This window comes from Suricata suricatta, chromosome 17, assembly GCF_006229205.1.
Source record: "Suricata suricatta isolate VVHF042 chromosome 17, meerkat_22Aug2017_6uvM2_HiC, whole genome shotgun sequence".
NCBI lineage: Eukaryota > Metazoa > Chordata > Mammalia > Carnivora > Herpestidae > Suricata > Suricata suricatta.
Window position 1 is genome coordinate 7242446 of NC_043716.1, and position 18004 is coordinate 7260449.

At 48.2% G+C, this 18004-nt stretch overlaps 1 protein-coding gene across 2 annotated transcripts in view; it reads left to right on the forward strand.

The window, feature by feature from the left end:
- The first annotated feature begins 235 nt into the window (after positions 1–235).
- Positions 236–18004, forward strand: part of LOC115282216 (protoheme IX farnesyltransferase, mitochondrial) — a 126683-nt gene continuing 108914 nt past the window's right edge. Inside the window, exons 1-3 of one of the 2 annotated variants that reach the window (XM_029928119.1) lie at positions 236–359; positions 5115–5248; positions 7217–7538. In XM_029928119.1, coding sequence (XP_029783979.1) covers positions 317–359; positions 5115–5248; positions 7217–7538 — 499 coding nt within the window. In that variant the 5' untranslated portion in view covers positions 236–316. Of the gene's footprint in view, positions 360–814; positions 1007–5114; positions 5249–7216; positions 7539–18004 lie in introns of those variants that run through there. The other variant, XM_029928120.1, reaches the window with a different exon arrangement.

The window sequence follows — 18004 nt, forward strand, 5'->3', positions numbered from 1 at the left end:
GCCAGAAAACGCCTGGAAACCTCTGGAAACAGAGGCGCGGGGCCGTCGTCCTCGCTCCCCGGAAGCCTTGGCCACTCCATGTTCCTCGCGTTTCTCGAAAGGACCTCAGGCCTCCGACTTCCAACCCTACACACCCCCGCCCCACTCGCGCAAACACCTGCTGCCACAGGGCTGGGCTTCCGCGTCCCGCCCTCCGGAAGTGACGCAAAGGAAGCGGCTCTCCTCCCACGGGGGCGGGAAGGAAGATGGCGGCGCCTAGCAGCCGCTGAGGAGAGGGGAAACGGGGCATCCCGGGGGGCGGCCGGACTCGTGCGTGATGGCTGTATCCCCGCACACTCTCTTCTCACGCCTCCTGACAGGTACTGCACCCGCCCTGGGGCACGAGTTTGGGAAAATTCTCATCTTTCTGCCACGTGCAGCGCCGTGGTTCCGGCCGGCTGCAACCTTGGGAGCCCTTGGCGCGGTCGGCTGGGCACCGGTGGGCGGGGGAAGTGACCTTTGGAGCAGCCTGCAGTGAAGAGAGGCGGTGGGGCTGGGGTCTCGCATTGCGCTGTGGTCCCCACTGCCCGCGACCCCCTCCCCAGGGGGCTGGTGTCTGGTGCTGCTTTCGGTTTTCCGAGCGGAGGCTGCCCGAGAGGACGGAGCAGAACCCTGGGGCCCCGCGAGCTTCCTGGCCGCCCCGAGCCTCGGTTGCTAGTTACACGTGTAAGTTACTCGTCAGTTCCCCTCGTCAGGACAGGCGAGCGCTTTGCCCTCACGCAGAAGCCGTGTTCCAACAGAAAGGCTCGTGATGACAGGGAGGATAACGTTGTCGTGATAAAGCGGTGCAGTGATGACCACCGCAGACGGCGGGGCACAGCCCCCCTCAGACTTCTGGCTTTCCGCCATCGGCGGGGACCCCCATACCATCCTCCCACTTGAAAGATCTGTAACAGCTCTACGTTGAAGGTGGCCTGCGCCCCGGTGGTCTTTTGCGCGTCTCAGCTCAAGTGCCACCCTATTTAAGGTAGACCCCTCCCCCACTTCCCACATCACTTCTGTTTCCCCACGGTTAGCACACTGTGTGCTTGTTATTCATATACAGGTTTATTGTGTGTTTCTCCCAAATAGAATAACAACCCTGTGAAGATCAGGGACAGTTTCTCCTCTGACTCATCTCTGTGCCCCCAGAGCCCGAATCGGTGCCTGGTGTATATTGTTGGCTCTTAATATTTATTTGCCGATGCATGGTATTTTTTCATTCATTATGGAGATACTAAAGACATGTTAAAGAGGAAGCTGGGAATTGTTGTGCCCCCAGTAGTTTTGATGATAACAAATGACTGTGTGAAGAATGTGTTCCTCGTGGTCTTCTCACCCATCACAAGTTCCCTGGAGCGCCCAACGCTGTTGATCACAGTGACTCTATGAAATTCCTGTCTTTCTCTTAATGAAATAACAAATACTAACTTTAAATATTAAATATTGTGTTAAAATAAGCACGTTATGTTATAGGTCTCTTGGCTGTGTAATCTCAGAGCATATCATTTGTGTTCCCTGGAATTGAGTTTACACATCTATAAAATGAGGGAAGCTGTTGAACGAGGTGATCTCAAAGGTCCCTCTGGTTTAAAAAGAGGGGAGGAGGCGGGGGAAGCAAGAGGAAGTATATGGGCGAAATCAGATTGGCCGTGGTTTTAGTAATTGTTGAAGCTGGGGTGTAAGTCGTGGGAGCTCACTGTGTTCTTGCGTAATTGTGTGATGGAATTTCTTCATGATGAAAAGTTCTCTTCTTAAAAGGTCTGTGATCCTTTTTTCTGTCCTCTCTGACCCTGAGTGTTCTGTGATCCTGACCCCAGGCCCTCCTCAGGAGAGCTCCCCCTTTCTGCGTGCTTGAACTGTCACCTCTGTTTTCCCAGGGTTTGGTCCTCAGACCAGCTGCTTTTCTGCTTCTGCCCGCCGGTTCTGTACTTTCTGCTTCTTAGAAAGCAATCTCACTAACTGCTCCGAGTTCCCCAGTTCCAGTAAGCGGGCTGCAGGGGGTCCACATGCTTTGTTGCTGGCTCAGTCTTTTCAAAGCTGATATGAGAGGAATTAATACACAGTTCAGCTTCCTGAAACCACGAACACAGTTGCCAAAACACTGCCAGGAAGCGGTCTGTCTAACCTGCTAATGATCCACTTGGAAGGTCATTACAAGAGCCTGATTCAGGGAGGCGGCGTGGTTGGAAAGGGTGGCAGAAAGGAAGGGACTATATTAGGTATCTAATGGTTGTGTCTGCTTTTGCTTCTGAAAATTCAAAGTGTTTTATAGCCATTAAAGGAATTCAGGACCTTCCAATTACGTGTGACTGCTTTATTTGCCATCATGGGGTGCCTGGGTGACTCAGTCAGTTGAGTGTCTATGACTCTTGATTTCAGCTCAGCTCATGATCTCACGGTTGTGGGATCGAGCCCTGTGTCAGTTCTGTGCTGGACATGGAGCCTGCTTAAGGTTTTACCCCACACCCACCCCCAGCCTTGTGTGTGCATAGACTGGCTTGCTCACTCTCTCTCTCCCCCCAGGAGAGTTCTACACTTCATCTTAGCCAAAAGACCGAGAAGAAATCCAAAAAAGTTCTACCATCATGACTCGATATTGATGTGAATAGTGGATATGGTCACATGTTTACAGATTTTTAATGTAAATATTGTAAGCTTTGTGTATCTTCAAACCTACATTTAAGTAGGGCTGAAATGCCTTTTAGTTTCTAGGCACTGATGCCTAGAAATATAACGTGTTTTCACCGAATGAAGTGTTCTCATCATTTAAAAGTGTAGTTTCCTGGCGGATTTCCTTTTTCTTACTACTGTTTTGTTAAATCTGGTTTGACACACTTGACCTTGAGAGATATTTTCCAAGGTGGTTCTTTCCTTCCCAGCACCTTGCATTTCTCACTGGGCCAAATGAACTCAAAACTGACTTTGAGGGAGGCGCCTCGGTCACTCAGTCAGTTGAGCGATCCACTCTTGATTTCGGCTCAGGTCGTGATCTCATGTTTCAGAGATCAGGATCAAGCCCTGTGTGGGGCTCTGCACCGACAGTGGGGAGCCTGCTTGGGATTCTCTCTCCTATCTGTGCCCCTCCCCTGCTTGCAAGGTCTCTCTCTCTCTCTCTCTCTCTCTCCCAAAATAAATAAACTTACAAAAGAAAAAACAAGCTAGTTTTGAAATTAAGGCCCAGAACAATAAAACTTTAATGTTTTCTTGACATAATCTTTTAATATTGAAATCCTGTCTTCCAGGGTGCCTGGGTGGCTCAGTTGATTAAGTGTCTGACTTTGGCTCAGTTCAGGATCTCGCGGTTTGGGAGTATGGGTCCCGTCATCGGCTCTGTGCTGACAGCTCAGAGCCTGGAGCCTGCTTCAGATTCTGTGTCTCCCTCTCTCTCTGTCCCTCCCTCACTTGCTCTCTTCCTTTCTCTCAAAAAATAAACATTAAAAAAAAATTTAAATCCTATCTTCTCAAAAGACAAGCGTCAAGACATTAAAAGGAAAATTACACACCATCAAAGGAAAAAAAAAGCCCTTGACTATCAAGAGGACTCATGTGAAAGGAAATTTCAGAGGACGGGTTTCAGGGTTGCTACTCTCTCCTGTACGCATGCGCAGGTGACACATACTCACGTGTATGGAAAAGAAGTATTTCACAGTTCACTGTGGTTGCAGAGTGTGATTTCAGTGAAGAAGTGCCGTTTCGGGTCTGAGATAATACCGCGTGTTCTGAGGGGCAGTGATGCTCCTGCCCAAAGTCGTAGTAACTCATGTAGGAAATCCAGCCATCGAACGTTATCTCGTCACTGTATAGAGAGCTCCGCAAAGCTCTTGTAGCAGAGCTGAGTAAAGGGCAGTCAAGGAACCCAAAGATGAGATGGAAAAGTTTGCAGTAAGGAGCGCCATGAAGAGGAGCGTAATGTGCCAGAGTAGTGGTAGAGAGACTTTGAAAATTTGACAGGCAGAGAGCGGAGGCACGACACCAGGAGCAGGGAAGCATCAACAAAGATGGACAGGTTGTGAAATGTGTGGGATGCCCCGCGGAGCGTGAGGAGTTACACGCACGTGTCTAGGCCAGTAATGTCTGTGCTGGGCTTCCAGAAGACAGCCTGTGACCACCCATCCATGTGAAGGTACTGAGCGCGGTGGGAGGCAGGCATGATCCTCTAGGAATGAGTGGACGATTCGAAGTTACCCTACAATTGCATGTGCTCAAGGACCGTAAGCAGCGGGACGGGGCTGTCTTAAAGTGGCCACACACAGCAAGAAGAGATGCCGCGAGAGACTGAGAAGCGGTGCGTGGAGGTGGTGGAGAACCAGAAATATTTAGTGTCGCGGAAGTGACAAAACCCTCCTTCCACGGCCCTACCCAGAAGCACTGGGTTTGCTGTGTGGGAGGAGGTGTGGTTTGATTAAAAGCCAAGTTCAGACCGCGCTGTTTGGCTTCTTTCTGACATGAGTGATAGAGCCCCACCTCACCGAGGATTGTTTCCCCTTTTGGTTACTCATCTTCCCCAACATGGCCAAAATACTAATCTGAATGTATTTTCCAGTTTGCTGTTACTGAGAAAAACTTTCTCTCGTTTTCTACCATTTTGAAACAATTTTTTTGAAGTTTATTTATATATTTTGGGAGAGAGAGAGAGAGGGAGAAAATTGCAAGCAGGCTCTGCACCATCAGCACGGATCCTGACGTGCAGATTGATTCTAGGAACCGTGAGATCATGACCTGAGCTGAGATCAAGCATCAGATGTTTAACCAACTGAGCCACCCAGGGGCCCCTCTACTGTTTTACAAATGACTGAACTGTTTGTTTTATATTTTCTCAAAAAGATTGGCAGTGTGGGCATTACAGCACTTGACATAATAAAACCATCATGATCCCCAAAATGAAAAATTTCCCCGTCCCCGCTGAAGAACTACGCTGCCTTGGTGCCCAGACCTGATCACTGCCGGGGTCGGCAAGTCCCATCAGCGGTCTAGCCCCGTCACCCATGCGTTGCTTACCGCGATGGCCGGCTTTGCTTCGGGGTAGGCGCCGGCAGCATTTGGTGAGAAGCCCTGATCATGTGAACACTGTTTTCCCCTTTTCTCTGTTACAGGTTGGGCGGGAGGATGTGTCTGGTTTCTGGAAAGAAGAGCTATGCAGGAATCCCCTCGCGAGTTCACGCGTCTTTTCAGGAGCGTCCATAAGCGGTGGATGACATTTCAGCACTTGACCTTCCTCAAGCGCACGGTACGTATGGAAGAGCACACTCACTCTGCTGCCATCTGCCCTTTCTTTCTTCATAGGAGGGAATTTGAGAAATTCCTGCTGTAAGAAGTACTGCTTGGGAAAGACTTCTATTTAGTGTCCTCTCAAGTTTATCCAAAACTTTAATTCCTTGTTTTTATTATTCATAATCGAAACCAGAATAACCCTGGTGTCTGAGGTTAAAAGTATCATCATGAACGTATTGATTAAGTTTGGAGGAAGATTGAAAACTTCTGGCATATTTCATCTCGGGTAAAATTAGGAAAAGCTGAATGATTATCATACATCTCTTTACATTCTGTAAAGTTCTGTGACTATATCAGTAATGTAGAAATAATATCTTTAATAGTGTGACCCCTGTTCCTCCATCTGCCTTGTATCTCAGTCTTTTAAACACATGTATTTCTTTTCTTTTCTTTTTTTTTTTTTAATTTTTGAGAGACAGAGAGAGACAGCACGAGCAGGGGAGGGTCAGAGAGAGAGGGAGATACAGAATCTGAAGCAGGCTCCAGGCTCTGAGCTGTCAGCACAGAGCCCGACGTGGGGCTCGAACCCATGAACTGTGAGATCATGACCTGGGCCGAAACCAGAGGGACACTTAACCGACTGAGCCACCCAGGTGCCCCAAAACACATGTATTTCTGAGTAGACTCAAGCAAATTGAGATCTTCTAACTTGCTAGGCACTTTCTAGTGAGCATTGCTCACACATCTCGGTCCTCTAGGTTGGCTTCCTGATCGTGTGGACAACGTGGTAACTGATTCTTAATTACCAGTGAGGGCATCTGCCATTTTCTCAAATAGAAAAGTACAGAATGGAGAAATGAGAGCTAAAAACTCATAGTTATGACATAGGTATGAACAGTTAGCAAATCCATCCTCTAAACTCTGATTTGATACTTGTCTTCATCTTTTTTAACTTAAACCTTAAAAGTAACTTAAAATCTTAATGAAGCTCACTATTTTTGATAAGAGATTTACATTTCCAGAAGTGTCTGGACTTCTTAAGTTGGGGACCAAGGTTATCATGGCTATTGAGAAGTACGTATATAATGCCTTTTTTGTGTAAACGCAACTCTGGTTTGTTCACGAGTTTCTAGTTCCTTTCTAGAACTAGTGTGCGAGCTTCCAAGGCTTTGTGGTACAACTGAAGGTCACTTAACTGGCTGTCAGAGTAGGTGGCTCCATGTACCAGGGACACTGGCAGCCAACTGGCTGTTGACTCTTAACTGTATGACTAATGCGTCATTGACTGTATCACTGTATCTCTGAGCCTTGGTTTTCTCTTCTGTAAGTTAAAGAAACAGATACTGATACTGATCACATCCTTCCTTTTGGAAGGAAATTTATAAACTATAAAGATACGTATTCTGCACAACTAGAAAGCACCCTACTATGTTAGTAGCAGCTCTTACTCTTCACGAGTATGTGGTAGAGACCGTCCGACTCTAAAACTCACGTGCATTCCACATACACAGTGCTCTAATGTCACTTGGCCCTGGGTTCTACCCCACTGCTGAGCCCACCTCTGCACTGTTTGCCTGGGAACATGGAAAGTCAGCAGGTGGACTTGGGCTCTCGATGATGGAAAACCTTTTCGTTGCATCTGGAGTGTTAACATCCAGTTTGTGGTACTATGTTGGGGGAAATGCTGGAGGGGATGAATAAGAATTTTTTTTTCTTTCAAGGAACTTAAATATCTAGGACCTTGTAAACCACGTAAACCACAGAATTAAAAATCCCGGCTGAGGCATTATTCATAGTCTCCATGCCTTTTAGCTGGAGATTTCCATGTAGCGGACACCCCACTATTTGTTAATTCAGCATCTATTTACAGAGGTTTAGGAAAACCTCCCAAGCCCTGTATCAGACCGATGGACAGTGTTATCAGACAACCACGTAAGAGCCTTTTGGGCCTTGGAATGATAGTAACATGTCCTTGTTTGTTTAGTATGTCACACAACTGAACCGAAGGCTCACCCAGCAAGTGAAGCGGAAGCCAGAGCCCATGGCACCCCCTTTCCTTGAGAACACCCCTCTGACTGAGGCCAAAGCAGAAATCTGCGAGGTGAGACCCCTTTCACTCCCCCGCCCACCTTTGTCCGGAAAGCCCAGTGAAACAACATTGCTGGACCCAGACTCGGCCTCTGTAGTTGAAGGCGCCCTGGACGTGGGAAGGGAGACGAAGGATGAAAAGCAGTGGAGAGAGATGAAGCTCCGTCTGGATGAGTTGCCAGGAGTTTTGGCGCGGCTGTCCAAGATCAAGCTCACAGGTACAGTGCTTTTCTGACGCAGCGAGGGGCTTACCCAGAGCTTTATTTGTAGCCAAACGCCGCACCGAAAGGAGTGTCTTGAAACTGCCCATCCGCCATTAGTCTTCTGCTGTCTTGGACGTAACTGAGATTTAAAAGCGAGTTTTCCAAATTCCGTTTACACAGAACTGTGAATGCTTTCACACTAAACTGTGGTATTAAGACTAGTCTCTTCTTTATTTGCAATTAAAGCAGCACGCCTGTCCTGCTGATTTCCCGACTCTTGTGTTTTCATGCCAGCTGTCCTTTAAAGCGGCGCTGGGGTGATGAGCTGTGTTTGAGTCCTGGAAACAAAACTTCCTGCGTGCCCGCGCTTGGCACGCAGCGAACCCGCAGTGGCCACGGTACTCCGGTGGGTTTTGCTTCTTGCAGGGCCTCTGGGACTGTCCCAGGCGTGTGGGGATTTAGCGCGCTTCTCTGAGAAGGAGGTCTGGGACCAGGTTTTCGTTGCCTACGGCTAGCAAACGTACCGGACTTGATCGTGCACATTGGGTATGAACCCATTGTTATGTCCGCTGGTTTTCACAGCCACGAGTGAGGCAGGCAAAGCCTGATGGTTGGCATCCCGTCTCGTAGCTAAACTTAGAAGTTTAGCTTGTTGTGGGCTAACCGTGCGTAGAAGCTGTGTCCCGGTCATCCGGCCGCTTGAAGACCCGGTCTCCCCTCCTCCTGGACGAGCATAGAGAGAAGTACAGTGGGTGAATAATAAAGTTACACCGGGTCCTCTTTGAGGAGAGAAGTGGGAAATCATGTTACAGAGTCAAAATGGAGAAAGGAACAGATGAGACAGAGAGGCTTTTGAGAGTAGAGAAAACCAGGAAAAGGGTGGTGTGTGTGTGTGTGTGTGTGTGTGTGTGTGTGTGTGTGTGTGTTTCAGAGGAGTTGAGCCTGAAATCCAAGGGGAAACGGAGGCCAACCAGATAACTTCTTTCCTTGGTAACCAAGGTCACTTAAAAAAAAATCTTTTTTTTTTTGGTGGGGGGATGAAAAGTGGCCAGAGGGAGTCTGACAGAAGAGCTGAAGAATGATCCTAAGACTTGCTCTGAAGCAGTGGGGCCAATTCCAGGAGGCCTCCTTGCAAACACGCCCTCGTGCTTTAGGGTAGCTGAGCAAGGAATCATCACAATTCAATGAACGTTACTTTTGTCGTTTATGTAAGTGGTGTGTGTATCATGGTGCTGCCGTGGTAAGAATGACTCCAGATGCCCAACATGAGGATGTCGCCCCAAAAATGAGTCCTCCAGTCTGAAGGCAGCGGAAGTGGCCCCTTCCAGCAGCAGGAACGTCTTGCTTTGCGTGCACCATTGTCACTGGACGTGTCCACGTCAGTGTTCCCGTCTCGTCCTGCAGACCGCCTCTCTCTCTCTGTCCCATTTCCGGCAGTAATACCAGTGTTCTTTGCTTCTCCTAGACTGGAACCCTTAGAATCGTGCTTAAGTCTTTGCTCAGTAGTCTCCCTTCATCTCCAGCCTGACATCCAGCTGTTAGCACTGAAAGTCTTTTGTGATGCTTGTGAGAGTTCTCACCTGCATTTCTGAGGTCCTAGGGGTGTCCAAAACATAGGACACCTTTGGTTAGCACAGCAGCTCCTGGCCATGATCTCTGCCTGTCTTCTCCTGCCGGACCACGTTCCTAAAACCCTGCTCCTATGAGTTCCTACCCTGCTCAAGAGTCTGCAGTCTCTCCTTATGGCCTCTCGCCTCTGCTCTGCCTGACCGGGGAGGATTGATTCAATCTTCCCCACAAGCAGACTCCCCCCACCCCCCGCACCCTGTCCTGCCCATTAGCTCGTCCTTACACCCACCATCCACCATCCCCATTCCTCCTGCCCCCCTTATATCCCATTAGAGCCATTCAGGACTTCTCCATTAAGCCTTCTCTTGCCCCAAGTCTCTCTTCCCAAAACTTAGAATATGGCTTTGAAGTCCAGCAGACTTGAGTTCAGATCCTGGCACGGCCACTTACTAGCAGGTGAACCTTTGGGCTGTCTCCCAGGCTTGGTTAGACCGCTTCCTCCTGTGTAGAGCAGGAGCAACAATAAGTCACTGAAGAGCTCACACACACAGTCATTCAGAGTTCCCATCAGCACGCGTGGCGGGCAGGGGCACCTCGAAGGTTAGTTTCCAAATGATTACAGGTAGACATCTGATTGTTTATCAAATGTTACATTTCCCCTAAGATGTCTGCGGACAAACACCGAGCCGTCTCCCTGCTGAGCATGCGTAGCTCTGCATACAGTGCTTCTCATTTACAAAGGCTTGATTTTAGGAGGGACATTAACAACTGGAAGTTGTCCAGGGGAGGGCAAGAGCGAGCGCGAGGGGAGCTGGGAACCCTGTCACTTGGGGATTGAGGTGGTTTTTCTTGGGAGAGAGAAGGGAGGAGGGGAAAGCAGATGAAAGGAGAAGGGACACACGAAGGCACCATGCCAGTATCTGTAGCCCCTTTGACTGGACGGAGCAGCGCTGCTGATGTCCAGTCGAGGGCAGAGCCGGGGACGGGGGCCCGCGCGTGCCAGCAGCGCGAGGGAGAGCTCGCCGAGCGATCGAGCGTGAGGTGGGCCGCCCTGTGAGGCGGTGGTCCTGGTCACCGGGACCGTCCACGTGGAAGAAGATGGTCTTCGAGAGGAGTTGACGCGGGGCCCCCTGCATCGTCTAGTGGGTGGAACTCAGTGATACTGACCCTGAGGGCCTGCCTCCCCTTCGGTGTTATTTGTGGAGCGTCTCCCGTGCACCTTCGTGCTGGGTGCTGAAGATACAGAGATGCGGGATTTCTGTCCTCAAGGAGAAGCTAGTAGTCTGGTGGCGGAGATTTTATAGGCCTGCACCTGTATAAAAATAAAACCACGGCGGTCAGGTACATGTGCGTTTCAAACTCAGAACTTTTATGACCTTTATGATCTCGGGTAACTGCACCTCGGAATGCCGTAGTCTCTTCACCTGGAACATGGAGGGACTGGTACTCAGTTTACAGCCTTATCACGAGAGGATTAACTGAGACGTACATGTAAAACACCCATGGGCCCAGCACCTTCTGGGCCCTTACTCAGCTGTTATGATTACTGTTACTGTTACTGTATCCATGCTTGGGGAAATCCGCATTCGTGGGTCAGGCACTCTGTGGGGACCCAGAGAAGGGAGTGCTTCTGCCTGTGAAGGGGGTTGAAAAGCAAAGGGGAGTTCACGAGATACTGAAGGCAAGGATTGTAAGCGGAGGGAGAAGGCACTGCAAAGGCAAAGAAGTTGGGTACGTCCTGGCATAGTCTGAAAATGGGGGATGCTATGAGGAATGCAGCATGATTTGTGTGTGACACAGAAGACACACTTGCCGAAAGTGTGAAGAGTTAGGCAGGGCCACGTTGCCATGCCTGCATGCATTTCACGCTAAGGAGTTTGGCTCTTACATCTCAGCTGCAGAAAGTTCTAGAAAGTTCTTCCAGGAACATGCAATCACTTTGTGTTTTGTCTCATGTATCTTTTTAAGTGGCTTACTTACTGCTCAGTTATAAAGGTTTGGGGACCATGTTGGACTTAGCTCCATATGAAGAGTAGGATTGTGGTGCTATTGTGGTGGCAGTATCACTGAGCAAGGGTTGTCTGCTTTTGTCAATAAAGTTTTATTGGAATGCAGCCGCACCCAGTTGTTCTGTGCTGACATCGTGCTGTATTGGCAGAGCTCTGTATTTGTGATAGAAAACTTGTGGCCTAGGAAGCCTGAAACCTTTCCTATCAGGCCCTTTAGAGAAGAAACCTTGCTGACCACAGCTGTGGAGCCCAGGCCAGTGAGAGGCAGGAATGATGGCCAACAGGGGCACCCGGGTGACTCAGTCGGTTAAGTGTGTCCGACATCAGCTCAGGTCATGATCTCGCAGTTCGTGAGTTCGAGCCCTGCAATGGGCTCTGCACTGGCAGCATGGAGCCTGCTTGGGATTCTCTCTCAAAACGAGGAAGCTTTAAAAAAAAAAAGAATGATGGCCAACAAATCAGTGGCAGTCAACTGAGTTGTGATTTGGGCTGAACTAAGGCTGTGGTTTGGCAGAGGGAAAGGAGAGAGAGCCTGAAGAAACCGAATGAACAGAACCTTATGGAGAGGCGGGGGAGTGCTGGGGCAGCACGAAATAAAAGGTTAAGACGCAGAGCCACCAAGAGTTTGGGCCACGAAGTGAACATTCTCCAGTTCTCTGGGCCCCGTGCTCCATAGTTTCCTTCACCCAACCCAGTTCTCTCGGAGAGAGCCCAGCGCAGGGACCTCTGGGCCAGAGTCCCTGCCTCTGAATCCTGGCTCTTACTAGTCGAGTGACATCGATCAAGGTCCATCTAAAACAAAAACAAAACGACAACACTCTGTGCCTCAGTGCCTCGGTTTACCAACCTGCAAACCACATGATATGTACTTCAAGGCGTTGTTCTGAGTATTAAATGGGATAAAATTTATAAACTACATAGAAGAGCTCTGCCTGTTTCTCAAGTAAAAAATAAATCTGCTACCTGGGCATTTGAGTGTGAGTTTACTCTCACTGCTCTAGAAAAACTGCCAGCTTTCTGGGAGGGAGACGTGGTGGTGTGGGGCTAGAGTGCATCCTGATGGAAGGGACAATTTGGTGGGGGAAGATGGCGAGTTCAGTTTTGCACTCATGGATATTGAGTCTCCTCGCCATACCCTCAGCAGCCAGGTGGCCGTGGAGGACAGGAGCTCAGACAGAACATGGGGCCGCGAGACTGAGGGGGCCTCAGCGTGGAGCGGCCGGGAAGCCTCGGCAGTGAGCATGGTGGTCAGTGGGTGGCGGTACTGACCAGAGCAGGAAGCTAAGGGCACTTGCGTTGTGTCCCCGTTTTAAGGATTGGGTAGAGCATGTAATGGAGCCCGCAATGAACTAAACAGCCAGAGGAAGGGAAGCAGGGAAGGACTTAGTTACAGAAGCCAAGAGAAGACACGGTTCAGAAAGGAAGTGATCAACACTTTATTTTGTGTTAAAGGAGGCTCCACTCCCAACGTGGGGATTGAACTCACAACCTTGAGATCAAGAGTAGTGTGCTCTTCCAACAGAGCCAGCCAGGCATGCTGAGAAAGAGATCAACACTTTTAAATGTTTATTTATTTTTGAGAGAGAGAAAAAGTGAGCATGAGTGGGGGAGGGGCAGAGAGTGAGGGGGACAGAGGATCTGAAGCAGGTTCTGCACTGACAGCAGAGAGCCTGATGAGGGGCTCGAACTCACCAGCTGTGAGATCAAGAACTGAGCCGAAGTCGGATGTTGAGTGACTGAGCCCCCCAAGCACCCCGAGGTCAACACTTTTAAATGCTAGAGGCCTCCTGACATGGCCAGCCAGAAAGAGCTATTTTATCGGGCCGTTAGGAAGTCTGTGTTGACCGACTGCTAAATCAGGAAATACTATTAGCATTTCCTCTTAGAGTCTTAAATGAGGTACTTGAAATGATTAATTTAAAATAATTCCTGAAGTTTATTTTCATAACGCTCACTTCTTTAGGAACGGACGGGAAAGTATGATAACTTGTTTGGGGTCAGTCTGTTTGCTGGGAGACCACGGCTTCCCCTCACCCTGGCTTTCCTTGTCATGCTTTTCCTCTTCCATGCTTCACAGCGCTGCACCTCTGAATAGGCCTTCCAGATGTAGGGTCTGATATTTAAAGCTCGGTGACTGAAATCTAAAGCAATGATTGAATTACTCATTTAGTAGTACAGGACGCGTCTGTAGTGTGCCCTGACTCATCGGTCCCCACATGTCAGCGTGCTAATGAGCATACACAGCCCACGAGTTCGGAGGACACTTCCTGGCCGCCCACCCCAGGGATTCAGAGCCTGCAGGCCTGGGGCAGCACCCAGAGATCTGCGTTGTTGACAAGCGTACCAGATGATCTGATGCAGGTGGTCCCGGACCACCCTTCGAGCGAGCGAAGTAGGTGTTGCGCAGGAAGAGTGGCGATCCCAGGCCCGGCGGTCTGGCTGGATGCGGGGAGCACCACCTCGCGAGAGCCAGAGCGGCCCCACGACTGCTGGCAGCAGGAAAGCCAGCTGGGGCAGGATCTGGACCACCCACGTGATGTGTGCAAAAGCAAGACGCACAGAGGAAAAGGGGGAGCAGCGGCGTCCCCTGGAGCCGCGGGTGGAGGCGTCCCAGGGCAGTAAATTTCCCCTGGCATCATCTTATGTATTCCATGCCCTAGGTTTCTGGATGGGCTAATTGAATTAAAGTCATTTCCTTCTGCTTATTCCATTTAAAGAGGCGGCACCCTTTGGGTGACCCCTACCCTCTTCTTTGACCTTTTACCTCCCTATTTAGTTTATTACTTGGATTCACACATGTCTTGGAGTCAGCAGGATTTTTTTTTTTTCTTTAAGAAAATCCCTGGTATCTATCAATTGATTTCTTTTGGACTCTTAACATCTTGGGCCATTCATTTATAGCTAATGATAGCCAAGGCAGAAATATCTGAGAGTCAGCGATCACTTTTATAGAACTAGTCTTTCTTTGCCTCCCCTTGTTTATAGCCATAATATACCCAGGATAATTAACTGTAGAGCAAGTGAAGGGCCACGTAGTGATCATACTTCTGTTTCATTTGTAGGATAGTCGGGTGCCTTGACATTTAGGCCAGGATCTGAGCCAAATGTTTGTTGGTAAATGGTGTACCGTTTAAAGGTGGTGGGTCGATTTTTTTTTTCTTGTACAAAAGGAAGTAAGACTGAATTTATAAAGAAGTAATAATATGTCTCCCTTGAGTAGCTCTTGCCAGCGGAGCTATTTACAATATGTTTTTGGAGTTTGTTGCAAGGACCACACGGGGTTGAAGACATTTTATTTGGGTTAGGATCACAAGAGGCTCTGGTGACTCAGCCTAGTTTATACTTAATATAGGTCAATAAAAAGCAGGGCTTTTTTTTTTCCCTTCCCCTGAATAACATCTGTGCTGAAAAGCTACAACAGACTTTCCGAGACCAGAACATGAAACTAGATTGTTAGAACCAATAGGTTATACCATTGATGGGACTGATATAAACTACCGTCTATCGATGTATAGATTTTTTTCCCCCTGGGACTTAGAATGCCTCTTATTAATAGAAAAGCAACGAGAATGGAGGATGCAGTTTTACTTTAGATTGCTTGTGTCATTTTTAAAAGTCTACGTAGTACAGTCTTCAAGCTCTGACATACCGGATAAAGTGCTTTTTCACATTTTCCTAAAAATACCGATTCAGTAGAATTATAAGTTCCTAAATTTTCATTTATATTTTCAAATAATTAACGTTAATAATTATTTGACATTACTAATGCTTAGTAACTATTTAGTGTTTTATTGTTGCTAACTTTTCTTTTTATTTTACTTTTAAATTTTATTTTTTTTAAATTTTTTTAATGTTTATTTTTGAGAGAGTGAGAGAACGGGCAAGCATGAGTGTGGAAGGGGCAGAGACAGAGGGGGACACAGAATCCGAAGACAGGCTACAAGCTCTGAGCTGTCAGCACCGAGCCCGATGCGGGACTCAAACCCACAGACCGTGAGATCATGACCTGAGCTGAAGTCAGAGGCTTAACTGACTGAGCCACCCAGGTGCCCCAATTTATTTTATTTATTTTTAATGTTTAAAAAATGTTTATTCATTTTTGAGAGAGAGAGAGTGAGAGCGAGCATGAGTGGGAGAGAGGCAGAGAGAGGAGGGACAGAGGATCCAAACTGGGTTCTGCACTGGCAGCAGCTGCCCTGTGCGGGGCTCAAACCCACAAACTACGAGACCATGACCTGGGCTGAAGTTGGACGCTCAACCAGCTGAGCCACCCAGGCAGGCGTCCCTTATTTTATTTCTTTTAATGTTTATTTATTTATTTTGAGAGAGAGGGTATGGGGAGGGGCAAAGAGAGAGGGACAGAGAGAATCCCAAGTGGGCTCCACACTGTCAGCTCCGAGCCCTGTGCAGGCTTGAACCCACAAACTATAAGATCATGACCTGAGTTGAAATCAAGAGCAGGACACCGAAGCCATCCAGGTGTCCTGTTGTTTACTTTTAGAAAACAAAATGGAAAATACAGATTAAAAGAATATAATCTCTCTTTAATTTTACCTTTTAAAATTATAACCAATTTGATGATTTGGGCATATTCTAGAAATTTTTTCCATACATCCTATTTGTACGTGTTTGCTTCTTATACAAATATTAAGATCACAATGTAAATGCTTTTGTAATTTTTGTAAAATGTTATTCTGTGCATATGTTTTGTGTCAGCATGTTTGCCCATTTCTGGTGGCCTTTTTTTAAGCTTTAAAAGTAGTGTTTTCTTCTGAAGAAAACGCATTAGAATATAAAAAAGTCCACTTCATTCTGTGCATTTAATCAGTCTTTTACATACAATGTTGCCACCTTTTCCTGTGTGCAGTGTGCATCTTAATAGTATAGCCTCCTGGCTCCGTGGCACATCATCTTCAGAAATGTATTTAACCTCTTTTCCTTCCATGCTACCTTTTGACGTTTATGTAGCAGAATCTTTATTTATTTATTTATTTTGGTGGTTAAAGTTTCCATTGGCCCTTTTTACCTCTTTCCATCTTAATCCATTCCTAGGTGAAGACAAGATCTTCCAGAAAGTAGTCACACCCCCGAAAGAGCAAAAGGTCTTTGGAGGATGGGCACTTTGTCCGTCTACACTGTTCCGTGCCTAGAGTGAGGGCTGGTGCACAGTAGGTGCTTGAATGAATTCATGGTTGGATTTCTTGTCACCACCCAGCAGTTTGCGTTGGCACGGTTGGACTTCTCACTCTTGGATTTGAAGCTGGACGAGGAAGTCTGTCGGCTTCCCTGGCTGGGGGCAATGGTTGCTGGAGACAACGGTCACTGTGGCCAGAGGAGTCCCAGAGGGAGCAGGCTACCAGCAAGGGAATGTCTTCCCTGCAAGGTGTTTCCACTGTGTTTTTGAAACCACAGCCTGGTGTCTTGCTTCCCGAGTCTGGGTTTTAGTGGCAGTCTGCCCCTTCCCTCAGCCGTGCCCAGCCTCTTCTCTGGCGCTCCTGCCTGCTGGGCTGAAGAATACCACCCACGCCAGGACGTAGTGTTAGGGGGTGTCATGCTACACCAGACTGACGCTCTAAAACGTTTGTGCCTTGTCTCAGGGAGAAGTATGGCGCGGCAAGGCCCTGCTGCCTTTTTGGTGTGAAGACGTCTTTTCTCACCTCAAAATGGTCCTGCTGTGATGGGGAAGGGACTTTCATCCTGCCCATGGTCCACCCCGGCCTCTGCCCCCTGCCCCTACCTCTCCACGCTGGGAAGAGATAATGGGTACTGTCGGATAGCACTCCCTTCGCATCTCTCTCTCTTCCCTTATTAGTTGGTACTTAGGTGTCCACTTTGTTTACCAATCCAGTGGTGAAAGCAATAATCATCTCTCAGTCACTGTCTTCAACTTAGTTTTGTCTGTATGATATCCGACAAATATTTCTTGAGGGCTTTAGTATATCCTCTCTGCCTGACTTATTGCCGATGCAGGTCTTTCTCTGGTTTTTGTTTTTATGCCTTCATTTCACTTGGTTTCCAGTAGGGGCGGGCCACGAGGATGCCGTAGTGTTCTAAGTTAGATGACCACCATATGTACTAGGCTCTTCTGTTCTCTGATGATTTAATTGCTTTAAATAAGTGCAGTGTTGATGAAATTGATTATAAGTATAAGATGCTACTGTGATTGTTGCCAGAGGAACGTAAGGATACATTTCGTGAGGATAATAATTATTCTCAGAAAGTACCGGCAGATTCGAAGAGGAGAGAGAGGGAAAAGTAAACAAGTTGGGGATGGGCTCAGCTGCACACAACTGAAAACTCGAAGGTCAGTGACTTCAATGAAGGGTTTGTTTTCTCTCGTTTCGAGGAGTCTGGAGCCATGAAGTCCAGAGCTTGTGCTATGGGAAATTGTCAACATACCTGGCTCCTCCTCTTTGCTACCATTGTTTGCCTGTCGCTTTGGTTCTCAAGACCCCAGGGTGACTGCCACTCCTCTGGGGCCAGAATGAAGAAGGAGACCTCATAGGGAGACTCTGCCTTTGTACTTGGGAAGGAAAGCTCTGGACTGGGACTTCTTACGTCTCACGGGCCATGGCTGTACAACTTGGCTCCCTCCGGCCGCAAGGAAGGGTGGGAAGTGTGGCCCCTCCTTACTTCTGTCTTTCCCTGGTGCAATTGGCTGTCAGTAGCCACCTCCCTGTGTCCTCAGAGCGCCCACATTGCTATCTCATTAGGCAGCGCTTCCTGTTCTAGGAGGAGGACGTGAGGCTGCCGTCTCTCCACTGTCCACTTTTCCAACAAGGACCAAACACTACCCCTGTGTTGACCCTGGCACTACACCATGTGTGTGTGCCTTGAATGTAGAGTTGTTAAGTGAAGGGTGCTTAGCAGCTTGATATTTCCTTCACCTGTCATGGGCGTGGA